Genomic DNA, 26,511 nt, shown 5'->3' on the forward strand with positions numbered 1-26,511 from the left:
TGGAAATCAACCTCATTTCAGGTATGAAATGTTTTCTTGCTATAAGTTGTTTTGTTGACCGGTAAATAACCATGAAATGTGGCATACTTTTAAAACTAACGTGATAACATTGAGAAAAGAACAGCTCTTCCAGACAGATTTTTTTCTGACTTTGTCTCACCCTATGCTGGGTAGGTTTTTAAGTACTTTAGGATACTGAGAGTATCCAAATGGTATCCTAGATTACAAACTTTGAAATTTCTTTTACCAAAATTAGCTAAATGTTTTTTATTTCATCCATCAAGAGCATCATGTAAAGCCTGGTACTATAAATGTATGTCTTATATGAAATTCTGTCTCTTTGTCTAACATTCACAAATATATTTGATGGGATACCAAAAGCCCCATGATGGAATTTTAGGTTTAAATCTTTGGCACTTATAGCCTTTTAATTTCATGTTAGCAAATTTAGACGCAGTGCATCTGTAGACACTGTCTTCTCAGTTGGATTATCTTATAGTTCAAACTCTTCTGCTCTGTAGGAAAAAAAATGATTTTTAGAAGAATCTTTTCCTGAGATTTATATTCAAAATAGGGAGAGTCTCAGAATGCATTACTATAACTATAGAATTTTGGTTGATAGGAATCTTGGAGATTGAGTCCACAGCAACCTCCTCAGTTTTTTCAGTTAGTGAGCTAAAAGTGGAGCCCAAAAGGAAACTGAAGAGGAATGTCGTCATACCTACATAGTACTATTTGCAGTGTTGTACACAGACAAGTGCATGATGGCATATAGCAGCTTCTATCTACCTTAATACATTTCTAAGGGAATATCTTTAAAAATGCTGTCTATATTTTAAAAGCTCAATTCATCAAAGTCATCATGCCACAACTGTTACTGAGATTCTTATCTTGCTGATGCATAGCCAACACATTTTCCAGAAATGACATTTTCCACAGTTAATTGTGTTCTCGTTGTCATAGCACAAACCACCTGAAATGTCCTCCTTCAGTGATTCTCAAAATGAATTAGAATGTGCATTCTGTTTGGGCATTTGGAGGTTTCAGACTCTTAAAAGAAATGAGAATTTTTAAGTAAAGATGTGTTTCATGTTTCCATCAGACACAAGCACATTTTTAAAATATTTGTGTAGTTAAGAAATAGAATAGCACTAGGATGGTAATCTTTTTAAGTAGTAGTATCCTTTTATTAGTTAAGTCTCAAAGCTGTTAATTGTTTTTACCTTAATTTAGATGAGAATCATACCAAGAGAAAGTTTGGGACTCTATTTACTATTGAATTAATATAATTGAATAGCATGATATTAACTTTGATTTTTTAAAAATATTTATTTATTTATTTGAAAGGAAGAGTTAAAAAGAGAGAGAAACAAAGAGGGAGAGACACAGAGAGAGATCTTCCATCCTCTAGTTCACTCCTCAAATAGCTACAAGGGCCTGAGCTGGGTTGATACGAAGCCAGGAGCTTCTTCCAGGTCTCCTATGCGGGTGCAGGGTCCCAAGGATGGGCCATCTTCTTCTGCTTTCCTAGGTGTATTAGCAGAGAGCAGGATTGGAAGTGGAGCAGCTAGGCTCGAACAGGCCCCTGAGTAAAGCCACTGCCCTCAGTGCAAGTATCGCTTATGGGCGCCAGTTAGAGTCCCGGCTGGGTTGTTCTACTTCCGACCCAGCTCTCTGCTATGGCCTGGGAAAGTAGCAGAAGATGGCCCGAGTCCTTGGGTCCCTGCACCAACATGGGAGACCCAGAGGAAATTCCTGGCTCCTGGCTTCAGATTGGCCCAACTCCAGCCATTGTGGCCAACTGGGGAGTGAACCAGCAGATGGAAGACCTCTCTCTCTCTGTAACTCTCCTTTCAAATAAATAAAGAAATCTTTTTTTTTTTTTTAAAGAGTAATGGGGGGAGAGAGAAAAAAAGAAAGAAGTCGTCTTTTTTTTTTTTTTTTTTTTTTTTTTTTTTTTTTTCTGACAGGCAGAGTGGACAGTGAGAGAGAGAGACAGAGAGAAAGGTCTTCCTTTGCCATTGGTTCAACCCCCCCCCCTTCCACCAATGGCTGCTGTGGCTGGTGCACCGCGCTGATCCAAAACCAGGAGCCTGGTCTCCCATGTGGGTGCAGGGCCCAAGCACGTGGGTCATCCTCCACTGCACTCCCGGGCCACAGCAGAGAGCTAGACTGGAAGAGGAGCAATCGGGACAGAATCCAGTGCCCCGACCAGGACTAGAACCCGGTGTGCTGGCACCAAGGGCAGAAGATTAGCCTACTGAGCCGTGGAGCCGGCCAAAAAGAAGTCTTCTATCTGCTGGTTCACTCCCTAGATGGCTGCAATGGCCAGAGCTGAGCCAATCCGGAGCCAGGAGCCAGGAGCTTCTTCTGGGTCTCCCATGCGGGTGCAGGGCCCAAGGACTTGGGCCATCTTCTACTGCTTTCCCAGTCCATAGCAGAGAGCTGGATCAGAAGTGGAGCAGCCGGGACTTGAACCGGCGTGCATATGGGATCCCGGCACTGAAAGCAGCAGCTCTATCTGATAGTCCACAGTGCTGCCTCCTATCCCACCCCATGCTCTTTATGCTACATTGCACAGCCCTTGGATGGTGGAATGCATACTATAATCACTTGGCTTTTAAGCAGTCATCCTTATATCTATGAATTTTTATATAATCAACATTTCTTAGGCACCAACTAAGTACCAGGCATCTACTAAATGCCAGGCACTACAGTGAAGGAAGAGAAACAAGGAAAAGTCACAGACCCTTGCACTTACAGAGACAAACAACACAGTGGGGTTAACACATTTCCAGATTCTCACACTTTATTCCCATGCTTCCCAAACAATTGGAGACCCTCTTGATAGAGGTGCAAACTGGATAAATCAAGGTTTTCTCTCTATAAAAAAAATCGACTATATTGAAAAATAAGCCACCTTAACTAATTTGAACATATAATATCATCCAATTAGTGATGCTGGGACTTACTCAGATACTGTAATGTTATCAGCAAGTGTCCTGAATACACATCTTTTCTTCCATGATAGAAATGGTCTCAGTAGAGGCAAGAGAATGTAGTTTAGCATTTATAAAGCCACAGTCTAAATTACCTCTACTGATGAGGCTCTGTGGGTTCTTTCTGAATGACTCTAAATAACTGCCAAGGGATAAAGAAAGAGTTTCAGGGGCTGCAGCCACAGCGTGCGTGGAGTCTAACAGGGAGAGAAGAAAATGCATGCCCCCTTGTGTGAATGGTCCTGCGCCCGCCTGGGGCATGGCTGATTGGCCATGCTTGAAATTGTGTAATTGAAGGGAACTAGGCCAAGGTAGTCATTTGTATTAATAATTAGGGTGCATGAAATAAATTGGGCTATCCCACCAGGTCTTCCTTAAAGTGATGGAAAAGCAGTACAAATCTCTAGAAATAAAGTCTGCTAAAGCAATCTTTTCAAAGATTTTGACAAATTGCAAGCCTCAGCCATTTATTTTTTTTCCTCATTGAGAGTTCAGAGAAACGTTTCAGTTCTGTTCACACACAACACGTGCACACACACAATACACAAAAACATAAAGGTGTATGAAGCATGAACTAGGACATGAGAGTTACGTAGCACTATCTGCATTCACAAAGCAGTCACAGGGCCTGGTTCTGCCATTAAGCAGAGGGAGGATTTTTCACTGATGTCAGGGGGCAGGTGTACTGCACACCTGGGGCTCCTCAGCTCCTGTGTATATTCCCACAGGAGCCATCTGTAGTACAATGGAATGCGGTCCCCTTGTTTGTACAGCCATGTTGTGATGGCAAGCAGAAACGGTGAAAACAGTCCCAAATCAGAAGTGGGAGGTCAAGCAATTCAACTGAATCATGAATCAGGATGTCAAAATTTCAAAGGAAACAATAAATTTGGAAACTCTTTGTGATTCTGGAGAATGGCTTTTTTTTTAATTGGGGTTGGGGGGAAGTGAAGAGAAAGAGATCTATCTGCTGGTTCACTCCCCAGATGCCCACAACATCTGGGGCTGGCTCATGGCCAAAGCTGGAAGCTGGAATCTCTATCCAGGTCGCCCATGCAAGGGGCAGGGATTCTAGGGAAGCCATCACTGCTGCCTCCTAGGGTCTCTATGGCAGGGAGGAGCCAGAGCCAGGAATGATACCCTGGTATTCCAAAGTGGGATGTAGGTACCTTAACCACTAGGCAAACTGCTCACTCCCAAGAATGAAATTTTAACATTTCCTAGTGCAGAAACTTCCTAGGTTTCTAAATTCTTTTCAACATCTCTTTTTCATCACAAACATAAAATATATAAAGAGTAATGAGATTCTGGGGCTGGCGCTGTGTGACCTCCCCCAGGCTATATCCTGTCCCATGATATCATTTACCTTTCACTTGGAACCTTGTAAAAGCCTCTTCACTTTTCTTCTGTGTATACCACAGCAGTTTTTCCCTCCCAACAATGAATATTGGTGCAAAACCTTTGCCTTATGGCTTTCTGTTTCATCCAAGTTCTTACAATGACCTGCAAAGTCCTCCCTGATCTGTCCCCTCCCTTCTACAATGTTACTCTTTACCCTTTTCTACTACTCACTCCAGTCCAGACTCTGTTGGTTGAAGTTCGCCCATCTCTACCCTGTAGGTCATCTGCACTTGCTGTTCCTCTCTTTCCCCTCCTGTGTCCTCAGTCTTCCCATGAGCACCCTGTAAAGCAGCCCCTTCTTACTGAGTTATTCTCCAGTCTCTTTATCATCTTGTAACTTTCTGCTTAGCTTTAATCACTATCTGCCACATTGTTTATAAACATTCTCTTAAAGCCTGCCTCTCCCACAGGAGCAAAAGCTGGGACTTTGTTATATTCACTGTCTGTCCTAGGTTCGTAGTCTACCTGAAGAATGACTGGCTCATAGTGGGCGCTTAACAAATATTAGATGAATAAACAAGTTATCGGCCGGCGCCACGGCTCACTAGGCTAATCCTCCGCCTTGCGGCGCAGGCACACCGGGTTCTAGTCCCGGTTGGGGCGCCGGATTCTGTCCCGGTTGCCCCTCTTCCAGGCCAGCTCTTTGCTGTGGCCAGGGAGTGCAGTGGAGGATGGCCCAAGTGCTTGGGCCCTGCACCCCATGGGAGACCAGGAAAAGCACCTGGCTCCTGGCTCCTGCCATCGGATCAGCGCGGTGCACCGGCCGCAGCGCGCCGGCCGCGGCGGCCATTGGAGGGTGAACCAACGGCAAAGGAAGACCTTTCTCTCTGTCTCTCTCTCTCACTGTCCACTCTGCCTGTCAAAAAAATAAATAAATAAAAATAAACAAGTTATCTTCGCCTATTCCTCCAACCCCTAGCACAATCCCACTTGGCTAGGAGGTCCCAGGAAGGCTGAGATGCTGTGGCAAGTGAGGCAGAAGTACCATGAAGAAGTGGTATAAAACAAGAAGATAGGCAAGGAGGTGTTTCAAGATAAAGGGAGCAATAGGTGGAACTGAATATACTCCAGCACAATTTGGACTATACCTTGACCACTAAATTTGTCAAGGGGGAAGTAGTCAGTTGACCTTGAATTGGAAGATATTTCCATTTCCTATCTCTCAGCATTGAAGTTCATTTGTATCTACTCTCCCTTTTTATTCTTTTCTTCTTAGAATTTTGTTTCTTTTTATAATCTTCATTCTCTGAATCCACTTCCTCTTGGGTTCATTTATATATTGACTTCATTTCTCAAGCCATTTCTTTTCTCTCAATTTTATTTCAGTACATAGACATGCTCAAGTACCTTTCACTGCATCCTCACACACAGAGAAGTACTTTTCTTCATTCCTGTATCCCTTCTAGTAACTTTTCTTCTCTTCACATAGTTACTAAAAATAATTGTCTACTCAGGCTGCCACGCAGTTAGTACATATGCTACTTTTTGTCTTCTGAAGATATTACTGATAATCCTAGGTCTATTTTACGAAATTCATAACCCAACCGCAGAACTTGCTTGACACTTCAGTGGCCAGTAGGACAGTAGGCCAGTAATGACCAATGCAGGCTCACACTTTCCCTGACACTGGCTTGACATCTGTGGAGCTTACTCTTGTCATAATTCCCTCAACATATGACTCAATCAACTACAGCAAAAATTCTGACTTTCTATTGGTTAAATGCAAGGGACTCCCTGCGATCCTCATTTTAATCAACTTCTCTTTTTGAAATTCTGATCTTGGGACTGGCGCTGTGGCACAGCAGATTAACGCCCTGGCCTGAAGTGCTGGCATCCCATATGGGCGCTGGTTCTAGTCCCAGCTGCTCCTCTTCCAATCCAGCTCTCTGCTATGGACTGGGAAAGCAGTAGAAGATGGCCCAAGTCACTGGGCTCCTGCACCCGCATGGGAGACCTGGAGAAAGCTCCTGGCTCCTGGTTTCAGATCGGCGCAGCTCTGGCCATTGCGGCCAACTAGGGAGAGAACCATCAGATTTTTTTTTTTTTTTTTGACAGGCAGAGTGGACAGTGAGAGAGGGATAGATAGAGAGAAAGGTCTTCCTTTGCCGTTGGTTCACCCTCCCATGGACGCCGCGGCCGGCGCACTGCGCTGATCCGATGACAGGAGCCAGGTACTTCTCCTGGTCTCCCATGGGGTGCAGGGCCCAAGCACTTGGGCCATCCTCCACTGTACTCCCTGGCCACAGCAGAGAGCTGGCCTGGAAACGGGGCAACTGGGACAGAATCCAGCACCCCGACTGGGACTAGAACGCGGTGTGCCAGCGCCGCAAGGCGGAGGATTAGACTAGTGAGCCGTGGCGTCAACCTGAACCATCAGATGGAAGACCTCTCTCTCTGTCTCTCCTCTTTCTGTGTAACTCTGACTTTCAAATAAATAAATAAATCTTTAAAAAAAGATTTATTAAAAAAGAAGAAATTCCGATCTTGATTTGTTAAACTCTATTGTGTGTGTGTGGTTGGGTTTTAATTCTTTCACTTCTTAATTTTCTTTTGGGGACAATCTTCCCTCCTCCTTCGTAGTTCTCCACCTAGGGGTTCTTAACCAGAGAATGACTTCCTAGAGAGTCCATAGATGGACTTAAGAGTTTTTCTATGTATGTGAGTAAAGTTGTGAGTGTTTCATACATGGATATTTCTAACCACAGAAACTGGAGCTTTTATCCTGTTCAAAATAGGGTTAAGAATCACTGCTGCTTTCTTCTTCTGGGTAATCTTGCCCATACCCCTGGCTTTAGACACCCACTTAATGCAAGTGAGATCACAGAAGTGTTCAAGTCGCACAAACACAGTTCAGCTTCCCCTTTTAGAAGCTATGTGACTAAGGGAACATTACCTAACCTCTTTGAAACTTGGCTCCTTCAACTACAAAACATTAGAAATGATTCCTAGTTTGTAGTATGACCGTAACAGAGAGACACTGCTTGTAAGGATCTTAGTGTCATGTAGTCATCAGCAAATGGTAGCTATCATGATGTAACCGCATGCATCTGTGTCCCTAAAACACCATGAGCTTGTTCACTTGCAGAGCCTCTTCTCCCCAACTTTAAAATAGACCTTCATTTTTAGGATTTGCCTCATTAGAGCAATAAGCATTATGTGACTCATGCATTATGAATTAATTGACTCTCTGGGTGTTAGAAATCGACTAGCACGCACTTACTAATACAGAACATCCAACACAGCTGCAGAGAGTTTTGTAAAGTCCATCTTTTACCACAGTATTTAGAAAATTGGAATTAGGCACTTACATAAATTTAATCAGACTATGAGATGTTTATAAATTGGCTTCTAGTATTTATCTGGAGCAATTAGAAGAGGGCACTTTTAAGGGTGTTATTCAACATAGAAACCAAATCCGTTGATGGACATTTAGGTTGATTCCATGTCTTAGCTATTGTGAATTGAGCTGCAACAAATATTGAGGTGCAAATGGCTTTTTTCACCCCTTTAATTCCATTTGGGTATATTCCAAGGAGTGGGATGGCTGGGTCCTGTGGTAGTGCTATGTTCAGGTTTCTGAGGACTCTCCAGAGTGTCTTCCATAGTGGCTTTACCAGCTTGCATTCCCACCAACAGTGGATTAGTGTCCCCTTTTCTCCACATCCTCGCCAGCATCTGTTGTTGGTTGATTTCTGTATGTAAGCCAATCTAACCGGAGTGAGGTGGTATCTCATTGTGGTTTTGATCTGCATTTCCCTGATGGCTAGGGATCCTGAGCATTTTTTCATGTGCCTGTTGGCCATTTGGATTTCCTCTTTTGAAAAATGCCTGTTAAGGTCCTTGGCCCATTTTTTTATTGGGTTGTTTGTTTTGATTCTGTGGTGTTTTTTGATCATTGTGTAGATTCTAGTTGTTAATCCTTTATCTGTTGTGTAGTTTGCGAATAACGTCTCCCATTCTGTTGGTTGCCTCTTTGCTTTCCTGACTGTTTCCTTTGCTGTTAAGAAACTCTTCAATTTTAGGTAATCCCATTTGTTTATTTTGTCTTTGATTACCCGTGCCTGTGGGGTCTTCTCCAGGAATTCTTCGCCTATTCCAATATCTTGAAGGGTTTCCCCTATGCTCTCAATTAGTTTCATGGTGTCGTGGCGCAACTCTAGTTCTTTGATCCATGTTGAGTGGATTTTTGTATAAGGTGTAAGGTAGGGGTCTTGCTTCACACTGCGGCATGTGGACATCCAGTTTTCCCAGCACCATTTGTTGAAGAGGCTGTCCTTGTTCCAGGGGTTGGTTTTAGGTCCTTTGTCAAATATGAGTTGGTTATAGATGTTTGGATTGATCTCCGGTGATTCTATTCTGTTCCATTGGTCTATCCATCTGTTTTTGTACCAGTACCAGGCTGTTTTGATTATAACTGCCCTGTAGTATGCTTTGAAGTCTGGAATTGTGATGCCTCCGGCCTTGTTTTTATTGTAAAGGATTGCTTTAGCTATTCTGGGTCTCCTGTTTCTCCATATGAATTTCAGCATCGTTTTTTCTAGGTCTTTGAAGAATGACTTTGGTATTTTGATTGGTATTGCATTGAACTTGTAAATTGCTTTTGGGAGAATGGACATTTTGATGATATTGATTCTTCCAATCCATGAGCATGGCAGGTTTTTCCATTTTTTTGTGTCATCTTCTATTTCTTTCTTTAGTGTTTTGTAATTTTCATCATAGAGGTCTTTGATCTCCTTGGTTAAATTTATTCCAAGGTACTTTATTGTTTTTGTGGCTATTGTGAATGGGATTGATCTTAGTAGTTCTTGTGGGGAGCAATCCGGACTAGACTAAGTTACTCGAATTAAGACTTATTCTATGCATCTGCTCTCCCACAATGTGGCGTTGGGAGAGAAGTAAACAGCTTCTGCACAGCTGCCTCCAGTTCAACTGATAAACTGTAGGACTTGCTCCTGATTGGAGGAGAGCAGCGTACTCGGCGTGTGGGCAGCCGAGTTAGGATTGGCGGAGGAGGACTATAAAGGAGGAGAGAGACGGCATGCACCAGGAACATCTATGGGGAACATCTAAGGGAACCCGTGCAGCCCCCAAGAGAACCGGCCGGCGGTGTGCCGCTCCCCTGCGGAAGTGGGGAATGCGGCCAGGGGGAACTGCCCTTCCACGGAGGTGGAAGGGATAGTAGCCAACCCGGGAAGAACCAGCAGCAAACCCGGGGAGGGCCGAGCAGACGAAAGAACAGCGCAGGGTCCTGTGTTGCTCCTCCACAAAGAGGGGGAGCGACAGTTCTTCCTCGGGATATGTGCTCTATGGAACACTATACAGCAGTAAAAAACAACGAAATCCGGGCATTCACAACAAAATGGAGGAAGCTGGAAAACATCATGCTGAGTGAAATAAGCCAGTCCAAAAGGGATAAATATCACATGTTCTCCCTGATTGATGGCAACTAAACGAGCACCTAAAATGATACCCATTGAAGTGAAATGGACACTATGAGAGACAATGACATGAGCAGCCCTTGTCTAGACTGTTGAGGAAAAACTTACTATTTTGTTCCTTTAGTATTTTTGTTGTTGTTGTTGTTGCTCGTATGCTCTACACAAGACCACTGGTTGAACTCTGCAATCAATGCACAACCATTCTTAAGCGTTTAAAAATTAATAGGAAATTTATCTCTGTGGAACATGGGAGTGGGAATTGTGGGGAGCAATCCGGACTAGACTGAGTTACTGGAATTAAGACTTATTCTATGCATCTGCTCTCCCACAATATGGCGCTGGGAGAGAAGTAAACAGCTTCCGCACAGCTGCCTCCAGTTCAACTAATAAACTGTAGGACTTGCTATTGATTGGAGGAGAGCAGCGTACTCGGCGTGTGGGCAGCCGAGTTGGGATTGGCGGAGGAGGACTATAAAGGAGGAGAGAGACGGCATGCACCAGGAACATCTATGGGGAACATCTAAGGAACACCCGTGCAGCCCCCGAGAGAGCCGGCCGGCGGTGTGCCACTCCCCTGCGGAAGTGGGGAATGTGGCAGGGGGAACCGCCCTTCCACGGAGGTGGAAGGGATAGTAGCCAACCCGGGAAGAACCAGCAGCAAACCCGGGGAAGGCCGAGCAGACGAAAGAACAGCGCAGGGTCCTGTGTCGTTCCTCCACGAAGACGGGGAGCGACATAATGGTGCCGTGACTCGGATATGAAGCCTAGGCAGGGCTTAGTGTCGTTCCCCCACGAAGACGGGGAGCGACATAATGGTGCCGTGACTCGGATAGGAAACCTAGGACGGATAGGAAACCTAGGACGGATAGGAAACCTAGGAGGGAAGAAACGGGAAGAAGTGGAAAATTACCGGAGAGAGAGACTAGCGAAGAGCCTAGGGGAAAGCCGGACGAGAAAGGTGCCGGAAGAAGCTATTGAAAGCCTAGGCATAGACTTGGATATGGACTGTGGGAAAGAAGTTAGGATTTGAAAGCGAAAGTGAAAGCTTTCACAGACTCGGATGCGGACTATGGCGGGGAAGCTAGGAGATTGAAAGCGAAAGTGAAACCTGGAGGAGGCTTGGACTCGGATACGGACTGTGGGAAAGAAGTTAGGATTTAAAGTGAAAGCAAGAAGAAACTTAGACTCAGATACGGACTGCAGGTTGAAAGTGAAAGTGAAACCTATAAGAAACTTAGACTTGGATACGGACTGTGGGGAGAGGCCAGGAGAAATGAGGGAGGAATATTGTTGGAAGAAAACTTAGGGAAACACACCGGGTAGAGAAAAATGTTAGGGAGGATGAAGCCGCGAGTGCAGGCCAAGCCATCTTGGAATTCTTCAAGTCACCCTGGGGAGCAAGAGGCGAAGATCTGGAACCAGAGGCAGAGACGTGGGCCGCCAGGATTCGCCAGGTTAGTCCGGGGAACTTGGACTGAATGCCGGTGGTGGCGGAAACATTCGCGGAAGCCGCCGCGTGCAGAGAGAACGCGGGGCTGGCGCGAGGCCGTGGTGCGGGCGCGAAGTGCGTGGAGACCACGGAGCGTGCGCGCAGAGCCGGGAACCCGCCGGCGGGGCGAGGCGCCGGGAAGCCGCGCAGAGCCATGAAGCTGCCGCGGGGCGAGGTACCGAGAAGCAGCCTCGGGGCGAGCGCCGCCGGGAAGCCGCAGGGATAAGAGAAACAGAAGTTTAGAAGTAAGATGAGAGAAATAGGAATGTTGGAAGATAGAAGTAAAATGGGAGAAATAGGAATGCCCGGAGATAGAGAAATAGAGAAATAGAAAGGCCTCCCCTCAACATGCCAATGAGAAAGCTTGGATTCGGTCTGCCTGATTAAGTGAGGCGATGAGCACCTGGGCGGCTAGCAGCTTATGCGCCGCAGGTCACCGAAGACAGGCACGAATTAACATCAGTAAGGCTTCCCCAATTAGGAGGCTTGGATTCGGTCTGCCTGATTTAAGGCGGTAAGCGCCAGCAAGCAGCTCGACCAGAGTATGAGCTGCAGGTCACCGAAGATAGGCACGAACCAACACTAATAAGTCTCCCCCACAATACGGCAATGAGAAGGCTTGGATTCGGTTTGCCTGATAGAGCTTGTAAGCCCCTGCAGGCAGAGCAGAGCATGCGCTGCGGGGCACCGAACACAGGCACGCATCAGCGCCTAAAAACCTCCTCATAACATGGCGAAGAGAGGACCCGGATTCGGTTTGCCTGATTGTAAGAACCTGTGGCAACTCTAGCAAGTAGAGCAGAGTGTGTGCTGCGGGACACCGAAGACAGGCACGTATCAACGCCAAAAATAAAAAGAAAGGGGGATCTGTGGGGAGCAATCCGGACTAGACTGAGTTACTGGAATTAAGACTTATTCTATGCATCTGCTCTCCCACAATATGGCGCTGGGAGAGAAGTAAACAGCTTCCGCACAGCTGCCTCCAGTTCAACTAATAAACTGTAGGACTTGCTATTGATTGGAGGAGAGCAGCGTACTCGGCGTGTGGGCAGCCGAGTTGGGATTGGCGGAGGAGGACTATAAAGGAGGAGAGAGACGGCATGCACCAGGAACATCTATGGGGAACATCTAAGGAACACCCGTGCAGCCCCCGAGAGAGCCGGCCGGCGGTGTGCCACTCCCCTGCGGAAGTGGGGAATGTGGCAGGGGGAACCGCCCTTCCACGGAGGTGGAAGGGATAGTAGCCAACCCGGGAAGAACCAGCAGCAAACCCGGGGAAGGCCGAGCAGACGAAAGAACAGCGCAGGGTCCTGTGTCGTTCCTCCACGAAGACGGGGAGCGACAGGAATAAGAGAGGGAGGAGATATATAGGACGGCACATACTCAATCAGACCTACCTCCAATGGTGGAACTGGAAATGTGCCAGGGGATTTCAACTCAATCTTACCAAGGAGGCAGGTTCCAATGCCAGCACACTTGGTAAAGAGACAAATATAAATACACAACCGATCCAAAAGATAGGGTAAGTGTCGAAGAGAGTACACAAATAAGACCAGTGTAAGCAAATAATGAAAGATAGAATCAAAAGGGTTGAGAATGATCCTGCGGGGGAAGCAGGTCACACAGCAGACTCATAGAATGGCAAAGGCCCAAAACAGCACTCCTGCCTCAGAATCAACCCTTGGGACATTCGGATCTGACTAAAAGGTCCATGAGAGTCTCACAGGCATAGAAAGCCATGACACGGTGGCAAAAAACAATCTAAATGAAGGATCTTGGCAAACAACACTCCAGCAGAAGGATCAGGCCACCAAGGAGAGAGGCGCCTTTCTCTGAAGGGAGGAAGAAACCTCCACTGTGATATGGCCTTGACTAAACAAATTCAGAGTTGGTGAAATCAAGGGGCCTCCATAGCCTAGACAGCTCATAGCAAGAGTCTCGGGTGATTGCTGACATCATAAATAAGAGTGCCAATTGTTAAATCAACAACGGGAGTCACTGGGTTCATGCTCCCTTCGCAGGATCTCTAAACTCAAAAACAACACTACTAGTCGAACAATACCCTATACCTGGTTCGGTTGTGTGAGGGCAACCTGTTGAAATCCCTGCTTAGTATATACTAAATTGATCTTTGGTATATGAAGGTAACTGAAAATGAAACGTGATGAAGGGGGGAGAGGGGAGAGGAAGTGGGTGAGGGGAGGGCCACGGGAGGGAGGGAGGTCGGGGGGAAGTCACAACAATGCAAAAGATGCGTTTTATATTCTACTTAAAACTATTGGTTGAGCTCTGTAATTAATACACGATTACTCTTAGGTGTTTAATTAATGCTATAACTAGTACTCAAATAGTATTTTACACTTTATGTTTCTGTGTGGGAACAAAATGTGGTAATCTTTACTTAACATACGCTAAATTGATCTTCTGTATATAAAGATAATTGAAAATTAATTGTGATGTGAAGGGGAAGGGAAGAGGGAGTGGGAGAGGGGAGCGTTGTGGATGGGAGGGAAGACACGGGGTGGGGGGAGGAGGCTATTGTGGTCCATAAGCTGTACTTTGGAAATTTATGCTTATTAAATAAATTAAAAAAAAATAAAAAAAATAAAAAAAAAAGAAACCAAATATTCATTATAAACAATGTAATAAAGTCAGGGCAATAAAAGTTGCCTTAGCATTCTTTAAAAGGCATGTGTTTTTCAAGCTATGGAAGCTGAGCAGGTGTCTCCTCTCACGTGTATGCTGTTTATTGTATCCTACTAAGCATACATCTGCTAAACTGATCATTTATTTATACCTTGGTAGCCAATCCTGATTCCTGTCAGTTGATAAAACAGCTTGGTTAACTATTATGTTTCAGAAATTTGATACACATTTATTGTCCCAAGAATTAATGTCCCTGAATTCCATCACAAATATTTGGTTTGCAGAATGGCAAATATTCCATCAAACTGGGCCTGTAGGGATGCTCAGTCCTTGTGAAGCCATGGCCTCCTATCATTGGTGTTGTGACTGCGTAGCTCTCTCTCTCTCTCCTTTCTCTATTCCTAAGCTACTTCTGAGAGTGATGTGTGGCATACACAAAGGTAAATTTAACTCCCTAACTGAACTTTGGAGAATACATTTTTAAAATTTTTTTTTTGACAGGCAGAGTGAACAGTGAGAGAGAGACAGAGAGAAAGGTCTTTCTTTTCCATTGGTTCACCCCTCAATGGCCGCTGTGGCCAGCGTGGTGCACCACGCTGATCGGAAGCCAGGAGCCAGGAGCTTCTCCTGGTCTCCCATGCGGGTGCAGGGCCCAAGTACTTGGGCCATCCTCCACTGCACTCCCGGGCTACAGCAGAGAGCTGGACTGGAAGAGGAGCAACCGGGACAGAATCTTGCGCCCCGACCAGGACTAGAACCTGGTGTGCCAGCGCCGCAGGCAGAGGATTAGCCTATTGAGCAGCGGCACCAGCCAGGAGAATACATTTTTCAACTAATTATAAACATTGTGAATTGGGAGAAAGCTGTAAACTATGTAAAAAATCATTGTTTAGATCTTTGAGTGAATGAATCTCATATGGAAAAAATTTAGCTACTTAATTAAGGTTCTCTTTGAAAGTCTTCTAAAGTGAATTAGGTATCCTGTGATAATACATTTCTGTAATCAAGAAATGGAGCTAGTGATATTATGAGATGTATGGAAAATGATAAAAATAACTGCCTATAATCTCACCACCTAGGGATAAGCAATCTTTGTATATTTTTTTCCTTCTTCTTTCCCTTTTCCCATCCCTTTCCTTTCTCTTAACATTTTCCTTTTAGATAAGTAGTTTAATACTATATGTCTAGATAAATACATGTTTACACACATAAAAATTGTATCATAGAAAATGTGTAACCTGTATTTTATGTGTTACTATTAAATAAATACAGTATTTTTACAATTCATTATTGGAAAAACATTGCACTTTTAGTATTACAGTATAAGGAGATAAACACAATCAAATATGCATAAAGCAGGATATAAACGTTTATAATAGTAACATTCTAAATAATCCTCAGTGGACTATTAGGCATCCAATACATTTTAATTAGGGAAAGTATGGCATCACTAAGAGTCTTTACTTTTATGTTCTATATGTGAATTTTTTTTAAAAAAATGTTTATTTTTGTTTATTTTAAAGGCAACTCTCATCCACTGGTTTGCTTCCCAAATGCTTACAGGGCTGTGCTAGGCTGAAGCCAGGAGCCAGGAACCCAACCACTTGAGTCATCTCTGCTACCTCCTAGGGTGTGCATCAACAGGAAACTGGAATTGGAGCAAAGTATTTCAACCACTATGCCAAAGGCCTGCCCCATATGTGAAATTTTAATGAGAAAAAATATATGATAAAATCCTTTTACTTAAGTTCCATATAGAAATGCTTAACCATGAAAGGAAAAAAATAAAGTATGGTAGTGTTTGAAAATATGATAACATAATTAACATGAGAAACACTTGTCAACTATTTTTTAAAGAGTTATTTATTTATTTAAAAGGCAGAGTTACAGAGAGGCAGAGGCAGAGACAGAAAGACAGAGACACAAAGAGAGAGGTCTTTCATCCGCTGGTTCACTCCCCTGATGGCTGCAACAGCTAGAGCTGTGCCAATCCAAAGCCAGGAGCCAGGAGTTTCCTCTGGGTTTCCTAAGTGGGTGTAGAGGCCCAAGGATTTGGGCATCTTCTACTGCTTTCCCTGGCCATAGCAGAGAACTGGATCTGAAGTGAAGCTGCCGGGACTTGAACCAATGCCCATATGGGATACTGGCACTGCAGGCAGCAGCTTTACCCGCTATGCAGCAGTGCCAGCCTCTTGTCAACTATTTAAAATGGACAAATTTTCAAGCATGAAAGGCAACTATCATGGGTGAAATTTTCCAAATTCTGAACCAATTTTTTTTTAATGTTGAACACAACAAAATCATCCCCTGGCTAATTCTTGCACTTTTTTTCCTCTCAGATTAAAAAAAAAAGAAAGAAAAGAAAAAATAAAAAAAAAAGAAATATCCACCAAGTTTGACATTAATTATTTGTCTTCCTCTAGAGTAGAATATGGCTTTTTCTTCCCAGTTTTAAGACCACTGAGGATTAAGTATTTTCAAAAGACTTTAAAGTAAAGACTCTTATCTAAGTAATATTATGTGACTGCAGTTAAGGTAAAAATTATTAATATCTATCCTGTAGAGCCACACAACATGTAAGATAAATTATGAATCATGTTCACTTCAATCAAATGTGTGAGAGTTCTTGAAAGCCAGAGTAGCATATAGATTTGGGCAATGTTGCTGTCTTAGCAAAGCTATTTTCAGATTAATATCTATAATCTATAATGCTTTATTTCTTCAATTGCTTTTCTCTCTAGTATACCACTTGGCATGTTAATGAGTTTTAGAAATTAATAGACACTTAGTCTAAATTTAAATGGAATAGATCATTGGCATTGGATAAATAGGCTATTTTAAGTTGTACAGCTTATTTTTACAAAGAACTTTGGTAGAATATTCATTTAAAAAATATTTGAAAGGCAGACTGACAGAGAGGGAAAGAGACAGAGACAGAGAAGTCCTCCTTCCACTGGTTTGTTCCCCAAATGGCTGCAACAGCCAGGGCTGGACCAGGTCAAAGCAAAGAACCTTGAATTCCATCCAGGTCTCCCATCCAGGGGCTCAAGTACATGGGCCATCTTCTGTTGCCTTCCCAGGTGCATTAGCAAGGAGCTGGATTAGAAGTGAAACAGTCTGGACTCAAACTGATGCTCTGATATGGGATCCTGACATTGTAAGTGGTGGCTTAACCCACTGTGCCACATCATCATCCCCAAAATATTCCTATGTTAATTTGATGTGGTGGCTCAATCAAACTAAGGACTGCTTTTTGTCCTTGAGGTAGAACTCTCCTGCTGTGCCCTGTTGCACATGTAAGTTGTGTGTCATTAGATACCTGAATCCTCCTCTGAAGTGTCGTAGCCTTTGGCTGCCTTAAATCCATCTTTATTACTCTAATAAGATCTTTTGAGGGGATCTTGTCATAGATGTGTTCATTCTGCAGTGAACAAAGCCAAGAGAACCCTTTCTGGAATGTTAGATTGAAAACCTATCTTTTGAAAAAACAACATTGTAGTGTAAGAATAGTATCCTGATTGTTCTTTAAAAATATCATCATCAATCCTCTTTGGGCCCCTCAAAAAATTCTCACCTTTCAGCAGTTCAGTAGTTGTTTCTGAAGCATTATATGGTTTAGGTGCTGGGATATTGCAGAATAAACTACGTACAAATTCACTGGTGGGACAAGTGCTTGGTGCCTCTGTTCCACTTGCTGCCACAGACTCTGGGTCAAACAACACCTCTCAAAGGTTTTATAAGGGATCCCATTGAGATGGTGCAGGCAGAAACCAGGAGCTAGGTAGTTCCTATTGGTCTTGCATGCACCCTGCTCCCAAGACAGTCCTGTTGCCCATCAGAGTTCCTTTGATGCGGTTCTAAAATTTTATCTGGATTCCTATTACAGATGCTATTTGCACCTGAAAAGAAAAATTAGCTTGCATCTGAGTGTGCAAATTTGCGAATTTTAATGGATGATGGAATTATAGCAATCATCTTCAAATGATATCTTTAGAAAGTGTCCAACAATTTAAAAACATAGAAATCTATTCTCTCAATTTAAGAAAATGACATAAATCTGAATCCAAGTACATTTTTTCATGGTTAATAATGCTTTATTTGCCCTGTATTTTTTGAATCCAGGTATAAAAGTGTTATTCAAGCGTGGATTTCCTAATGATGAGTTTCTGGGTTAGAGGCAATTTCTGTCTAATTACCTCGAGGTAAAGATAGGACCTTTTAGAGTTGTCTAAATGATATTAACATCCAGTTTTTGTAGATGAAAGTGTTTTCACTTAAAATTGATCTCAGTGAAGTCTGTTATCCTAATCAATATTTCAAAAATAATACTGTGCCTTAAAATGACAACTTTTGTTGGCTATCTCTGTGTGTGTATTAAAGGGAAAAGAGCATTTGTCCCTCTGAACAGGAATGACACAGATTTCCCATCCATAAAAAGTCTCATGTGGTGAAACTAATTGCCTCAGTCAGATACCTAAATGATTTTGTCAATTTAAAGAAGAGTGTTAGCACTTTCTGGCAACCATGATTGTGATAACAGCCCAACAAAGAACGGTTAACATTGCTCCTTAATAGCCTCAAGGACCAGTGCATACTCCGGTGATAGCTTGCCTCATTTATCATGTTCCATTGTGGTTTACTGCCTCGCAGAACTTTCAACTTCCTTTGCGCACTTTCTCATCAAGCCTCAGCTACTGGCTGGTTGTTTTCCACCATACTGTTCTGATTACCACTTTTTAAAGTTGGCCTCTCCTACTGTTTCCTTTCCTCCCACTGGTGCCTGGGCTGCCCCTAGGACATTGCACTTAGCTGTTGACATACAGTAAATCAGTGACGCCCAGCACCTAGCCTTTATGTGTATGATCCTGGCTTCAATATTTCTTTAACTGTTTCACTTGGCATAGCACTTGATTGTACTAGATTTGGTTTTTTATCTACAGAAACATTTTGCTGATATGCTTGGGGGGGGGGAGGGTCTTTTCAAGAATTCCATTTTTAAGAAATCAACTATCTGTTTTTTGAATGTCAATAATAATTATGGCTACTTATTTAGGGTTTTCTTTAAAAAATTGAAAAAAGTTAACTTTCACAGTTAATTATAAATAATGTTCACTATCTCTTGATTAGGGTAGAAAAATGTCAACTAATGAATGGAAATTCTTGCGTTTCTTAATGAATTACTCAGAAGCAACACTAGGAAAATCTGAGCCCTTTTTTTGGTTATGAGTCTGTGACAGAGTCCAAATCAGCCAGTGAATGTCCTTAGTCCTAAGGACAGTTTCTTTCCTTTTTTTTTAAGAAAAGTTTTATTCAATGTATTCAGATTGCATAGGTACAGTTTTAGGAATATAGCAGTTCTTCCCCCCATACCCACCCTCCCGCCCCCACTCCCATCCCACCTCTTACTCCCTCTCCCATCCCATTCTTCATTAAGATTTGTTTTTAATTAATTTTATATACAGAAGACCAACTCTATACTAAGATTTCAACATTTTGCACCCACACAGACACACAAATTATAAAGCAGTGCTTGAAGATAAGTTTTATAGTTAATTCTCATAGTACAACTCATTAAGGACAGAGGTCCTACATGGGTAGCAAGGGCACAGTGACTCCTATTGTTGATTTAACAATTGACACTCTGATTTGTGATGTCAGTGATCACCCAAGGCTCTTGTCATGAGCTGCCAAGGATATGGAAGCCTTTTGAGACCACAGACTCCACCAAGGACAGTTTCTGAGCTGCTGTTCACTCATAGGCTCCATTGGACCCTCCTCATATTGTTCCCTACCCTAGTTTCTTTGGTCACTTGCAAATAGCAATTGATAGGAGACCAATACAGAACTCAGACAGCAGGACAGGAAGAGGTTCTGTGGAATAGCTCCCCATAGGAGCTGAACAGGTGCCTTTATGGGGTTAGAGAGGCCTGGTTGTTATCGCTTGGCACAAGGTCTTAGATGTGTACCTACCCTGGAGTTCTGGCTCATCCCTCTTGTTACAGGTCACTTGGGTTTGTAGTTGACACCATGCTCTAAGCAGCTGCTGTTGTGGGTTTTTTGCACAAGACACACTCAAAATGGCAGTATTTGTTACTCCCACCTCCCCAGGAAGGTCAGAAATCAGTCACATCATCCTAGTCTGGGCATGTATATAGATTGGAGAAGTCCCTAACAAGGCATTAGGAGGTCTTTTGCAGTTTTAGGGTCTGGAGGCTCCTTGCTCCTGATTGATTCGGAGCCTGTGTCAGGTGTGTCGGAGTGGAGGGTGGGGCCTTGAATTTGTGAGTCCTAATTCTACCAGTCTCCCATTCAGTTCTCTTGCTAGTGGCTGCACTTGCCATGCCCACTGAAACCTTTTCATTCATTGTGCCTCACTTTCTTGCTTTGGCAGGTGGCTCTATTATGATTACTCTAAGACTCCAGCTGTGGGACTGTTTTCTTAGAAATATTTTAGGAGTCTGCTAGTGAATAGATCCTATTGAGTGAGGGGACTTGGTGTACTTAGTCCTGGAATCTGAGTAAAATTTGTAAGCTTTGTGTTAAGTAGTGTGTATTTTAGGGCAGAATTACCTAATGTGTCATGTTGTGTGCCTTGTTTCTCCAGGAAGCCTTGCTACCAACCACTTCCCTTTTTTCCCTTCCCCATCCTAATCATATGTACACCACACACTGTACAGCCCTGAAGTTTGCATCACAAATTAGAATAATCTGAGCCCCCTGGATTTATATTCTTTCCAATGCCTATACAGAAGTCAGTGTTTTCATTTTACCATCATTTACTATGATTTCTTCTCACTAACTTAAAATCCACAAGGCAATGTATATTTATATATAATAACATGCACACATTGTACTACATCACTTATTCAGGATAATGGCAGATATGCCACATTTTAAAGATGGACAAGAAAGTCTGTCATTTGTAGAACCACCCTAGGAATCAGTAAAATCTCAGCAAATATACTAAATGGACTGTTTTGAAGAAATTCTTTCTGGTTTTAGAGAATCCAACATTTTAACTTTCACAGAACACATATAAGAGATGTGATATATTCTGCAGAGTTCTATGCAGCTGTATTTTGACACTTCAGAGTTTTCATTAGCTCAGAACAGCAACAGAAAGACCAACAGTTTAAAGGACAGTGAGAGAGAGCAAGGGTATATATATTATAATTTTATCTAGCACATGAATCTGGAAAGATCTATATTTACATCCAGGTGGAAAGTCCTGCCTTTATAGGCTTTTGACTGAAAACTTCTCTGTGGTCAGTGCAAATTTTAGGGCTTTCTGTTGCTCTCCAGATGCTATGTCCAGCTGATCTCTGCACAGATACATATCGATTGGGGCACTTACTGGCTCCGGGTAGGCATCTGGAAGCAGGGATGCACACTCTGGCAGCCAGAAGTGGTTGAGAAGTTCACATGTATACTCACCTGAAGGGACCACTTCCACCATGGTCGATCTGAGCACATATGCATATAGCTGTGAGCCTCACCTTGCAGAAGGAAAGGCAGAATGGAAAAATACATGAGCTTCTGAATCAAGCGTGGGTTTAAATTCTGGCTTATCTGCCTATAAGCTGTGCCACCCTATTCCTCTGAGCCTCAGTTTTTCCATTTGAAAGCTGTGTGGCAGTTGACAAGGAATATATGATAACATATATCCAAAAGTGACTGGTGCTCAATGAGGAATTAATCAATGTTATTCTTTCTCTCTTTCTGCACCACTGAAGAATAAAGGAATAGGGTAACACCCACAGTAACTTTCTTTGGCTCCCCTTCCTACATACTCAGGCAAAGCTCTTGAAAAATAATCTGCTCCATCCCCAGTGAGATGGAGAACAAGTCTCTAGAGAAGTTTCAAGTCTGCCAAGAGAGTGAGAGAATTCCAGGGTTTTCTCTGGGAGATGTGTTAGCTCCACGTTTTTCTTTAAGACAGTCTGTGACATACAGCTGATGCAATGAAGTTGCACATTATTATCTTTCAAGATTCCTTAACTCAACGTGAACTTTTCCTTCAGTCTCATTTGACACAACTGGGGATTTTAAGGAGGTGATGTGTAAAGAATACTTCTATTCCTGGGTGATTTTTCTTTAGCTAGAAGCATTGAAATCACACTATTTTGAAATTTTCATCAACTTTTTTTTTAACCAAGATTCATTTATTTACTTGAAAAGCAGTAACAAAGAGGGGGAGAGTGGGAGATTGATCTTCTATCTGCTGGTTCACTCTCCTATGGCTGCAGTGGCAGGGGTTGGGCCAGGCCAAAGCCAGGAACCTGGAACTCAATCCAGGTTTCCCACGAGGGTATAGAGCCCAAGTACTTGGTCCATCTTCTGCTGCTTCCCCAGGCATATTTGCAGGGAGCTGGATGGAAAGTGGAGCATCCAGGACATGAAGTGGCTCCCATATGGGATGCTGGCATCCCAGCTGGTGTCTTAACCTGCTCTGCCGTAATACTAGCCACTTTCATCAACTTAAACTAGGTAGTGACATTTAAAATGAATTAGATTGGCCAAAGGTCGTATAATCAATTCACTGTGTAAGGAGTTGTGGTACATGTTCTAAAGAGCTCTCTCTCATATTCTTTTGTAATGCTATAAGGTTGGATTATGCATAGTAAGAAATATACATTTATAAAAAACAGAATATTATTGAATCAATGAGAAATTCAAAGACTCAGAGAATTCTAAAACCAAAATGTGTGCCACTTTTTTATTAAAAAATGCCAGAGTGTGCATCCCTGCTTCCAGATGCCTACCCAGAGTCAGTAAGTGCCCCAATCGATACATATCTGTGCAGAGATCAGCTGGACATAGCATCTGGAGAGCAACAGAAAGCCCTAAAATTTGCACTGACCACAGAGAGGTTTTCAGTCAAAAGCCTATAAAGGCAGGACTTTCCACTTGGATGTAAATATAGATCTTTCCAGATTCAAGTGCTGGATAAAATTATAAGTGTCATCTTTTATTTTTATTTAGTTAAAAGTCAGGGAGAGAGAGAGAGAATAATCTTCCATCTGCTGGTTTACTCCCCAAATGCTCACAGTCACCAGGTTGAACCAAGTCAAACCTAGGAGCCAAAAATTCAATCCAAGTCTCTCAAATGGGTGGCAGGAACCCAACTACTTGATTTGTTATCTGCTGCTTCTCAAGGTACAGATCAACAGGAAGCTGGAATAGGGAGAAGAACCAGGACTTAAATCCAGGCAGGTGTCACAAGTGGGATCTTAACCACTGTGCCAAAATTCTGCCCCTGTGTCATCTTTTAACATGTTCTAGAAGATTCTCTCTTTAATATATTTGTTAAGATAATATAAGTTATAATAGTCCTTTCGCCTTTGATTTCCACAGTTAAATTCTGGAGTGTGCTGAAACCCTCAATTGATTTTGGAATTACACATAATAAACTGTAATAATGGGATTTTAAAATAGTTTAGAGAGGCCGGCGCCGCGGCTCACTAGGCTAATCCTCCGCCTTGCGGCGCCGGCACACCGGGTTCTAGTCCCGGTAGGGGCGCCGGATTCTGTCCCGGTTGCCCCTCTTCCAGGCCAGCCCTCTGCTGTGGCCAGGGAGTGCAGTGGAGGATGGCCCAGGTGCTTGGGCCCTGCACCCCATGGGAGACCAGGAAAAGCACCTGGCTCCTGGCTCCTGCCATCGGATCAGCGCGGTGCGCCGGCCGCAGCGCGCCGGCCGCGGCTGCCATTGGAGGGTGAACCAACGGCAAAGGAAGACCTTTCTCTCTGTCTCTCTCTCTTTCACTGTCCACTCTGCCTGTCAAAAAAAAAAAAATAGTTTAGAGAAAAAGTATTAAGATGTGATATGATTTTTGAAACCACAAAGTAGAATTTGTTGGTGCTTAGGTATTATTATCTTCAGAAATATTCTATAAAGATTTCCCAAACTAGTTTAAGTTTTATAGTGAAAATACTTAACAGTTTTGTAATTATATTTCTTTTTCCTCTTTTCAATTTCAGGGTCAGCCTGGTCCTCAGGTAAGTAAACTCTTCTAACAAACTAATTCCAGTTTAGGGTTTTCTCAGTGTGATTTTTACGCAACTCTTTTCTAAGAATCTGAGAACACTGTTAAGTTATAGTCAGGACACACACAGTAGACCAAGTATTTCCCAGGAGTGAGCCCTGGGGCCTCTTCAGGGTTGTATGAGATACATCAGCTGTTGGACCAGATGGCAAGTTTAACAATGTAGCATGACATAAAGCAAAACTCCTGAGTGATCTGAACCCACACCATATGTGAGAGAAAGTTAGTCAGTGTTGGGTCTGAACGGCTTGCACTGGGAGTTGATTATCACTTACAAATAATGTTTTTGTAAGCCATGTAAATTATTCATACTGTCAGCCTAGTCACTGGTTTTTATTCATTAGAAACACATATTGAATTTGTTCCTGATTTTCAATATGTACCAACTGCTGAAGACATGATTTGTAATTAAATGTGGATACAGTCAGCAGAATCTTTTGAGGCCTGAAACTTATTGAAGAAAATGACCATATTTTAGGAAGAGTTGGAAGGAGTGTGTGTAGAGTTGGAAATACAACATTAAGCAGGTTGTCAGAAATGAAGACTCAGTACAGTTCATTCAAATGCGGTCAACACCAACCTCACTATCGGTTCTAATTACAAGCTGTGGGATACTATTACTATTCAGAAGACACTGGAGTTGTTCATGTTTTAACTTTAACATTGAAATATCTGTAAATAATACAATTATTGAGCTGCTCTCCCATCTCATTCCCTTTGATGTGCCAAATGATATTACTACTCTTGAGTGTTTTATAAAGAAACCATTTTCATGACAGTTCTTTAGTCCAAATCATGAATTATCTATGGCATGCTATTCTTTATTATAGAACACAAGAATATATATTTTGGGGCAAATTTTTTATTCCAACTTTTTTTAACTGACACCTAAAAATTATACACATTTGTGGTTGGCATGTGATGTTTCGGTACCTCTATACATCGTGTAATATCCAGTCAGGGTAAACGTATCTGTTGCCTCAAACATAATTTTTATGGTAAAAACATTCAAAATCCTCTCTACTGGTTTTTAAGAGAAACATATAGTACCTTTTCATTTTCTATAATCACCTTACTTTATAACAGGACAACAGAATTTCTTACTCTTATTTTACTGTAACTTAATACCTATGAAATAGCCTTTCCCGAGTCTGCTGTCCTATTTTCCAGGTTCTGGTAACCACAAAAAAACTCTTAAATTCTCTGAGATCGATTTTTTAGAGTCAATGTATGAGTGAGATTATGCAGCACTTATCTTCTGTGTTTGGCATATTTCACTTTACATAATGACCACCAGTTCCATCTATAATGTTATAAATGACAGGAGGTTATCCTTTTTATGGCTGGGTAGTATTTCATTATGTATATGTAACAGACTTTTTTTTGGTCCATTCATCAGTTAATGGACACTTCAATTGTCTTCATCTTTGGCTGCTGTGAATAGTCTTGGCAATAAACATGGAAGTGCAAATGTCTCTTTGATAGACTGATTTCATCTCCCTTGGATATATGCCCAGTACTGGGATTGCTAGATCAAATGGTAGGTCTATTTTTAATTATTTTGAGGAATCTCCATTCTGTTGAACAAGAGGACTACTACTTTGCATTTCTGCCAGCAGAGTGTAAGGGTTCCCTTTTCTCCAGCTTCTCCCTGGCACTTGGTGTCTTTTCTCTTTTTGATAATAGGTAATCGCGCTGGAATGAAGCAATATCTTCTTATGGTTTTGATTTGTATTTCTCTGATACTGATGTTGAACTCTTTGTTCATGTATTTGTTGACCACTTGAATGTTGCCCTTTAAGAAATGTCTGTTGAGATCTATTACCTGTCTTTTAATTGGATAATTGTATTTTTGCCATTGAGTTGTTTCAGTTCCTTATATATTCTTGCCATATATACAGATTGCAGGTATTTCTCTGATTCTGTAGGGTGTCTCTTCACTTGTTTGTTGCCTTTGCTATGAAGAAGCACTTTTGTTTGATAAAATCCCACTTGTATAATTTGGCTTTGTTTCCTATGTTTTCTTGGTCTGATCCAAAATAAACTTTGCCTATTCCAACATCCGGAAGCACTTACCACATGTTTTATTCTAGCAGTTTCAAGGTTTCAGGTGTTACATTTTAATCCATTTTGGGTTGATTTTTGTGCATGGTGAGAGAGAGGAGTCTTGTTTCATTCTTCTGCATGTGGATATCCAATTTCCCCAGCACTGTTTGCTGAAAGGAGCAACGCTTCTCTTTTTATTTTCTTTAAGATTTATTTATTTATTTGAAAGGCATAATTACAGAGATGCAGAGGCAGAGAGAAAAAGATCTTCCATCCACTGGTTCATTCCCCAGATGGCTGCAAAGGCCAAAGCCAGGAGCTAGGAGCTTCTTCCAGGTCTCCCACAGCAGGTACAGGGGCCCAAGAACTTGAGCCATCTTCTGCTGCTTTACCAAGCCATAGCAAAGAGCTGGATTGAAAGAGAAGTAGCCAGGACTTGAACTGGCGCC

At 42.5% G+C, this 26,511-nt stretch overlaps 1 protein-coding gene across 3 annotated transcripts in view; it reads left to right on the top strand.

Moving 5' to 3' along the window:
• The window catches only part of COL25A1 (collagen type XXV alpha 1 chain), a 530,060-nt gene that overhangs the window by 309,145 nt on the left and 194,404 nt on the right, over positions 1-26,511 (top strand). For all 3 annotated transcript variants that reach the window (XM_070047775.1, XM_070047774.1, XM_017347366.3), the window contains exon 5: positions 23,952-23,969. In XM_070047775.1, coding sequence (XP_069903876.1) covers positions 23,952-23,969 — 18 coding nt within the window. The remainder of the gene's footprint in view (positions 1-23,951; positions 23,970-26,511) is intronic.

Source organism: Oryctolagus cuniculus, chromosome 8, assembly GCF_964237555.1.
Source record: "Oryctolagus cuniculus chromosome 8, mOryCun1.1, whole genome shotgun sequence".
NCBI classification, from domain to species: domain Eukaryota; kingdom Metazoa; phylum Chordata; class Mammalia; order Lagomorpha; family Leporidae; genus Oryctolagus; species Oryctolagus cuniculus.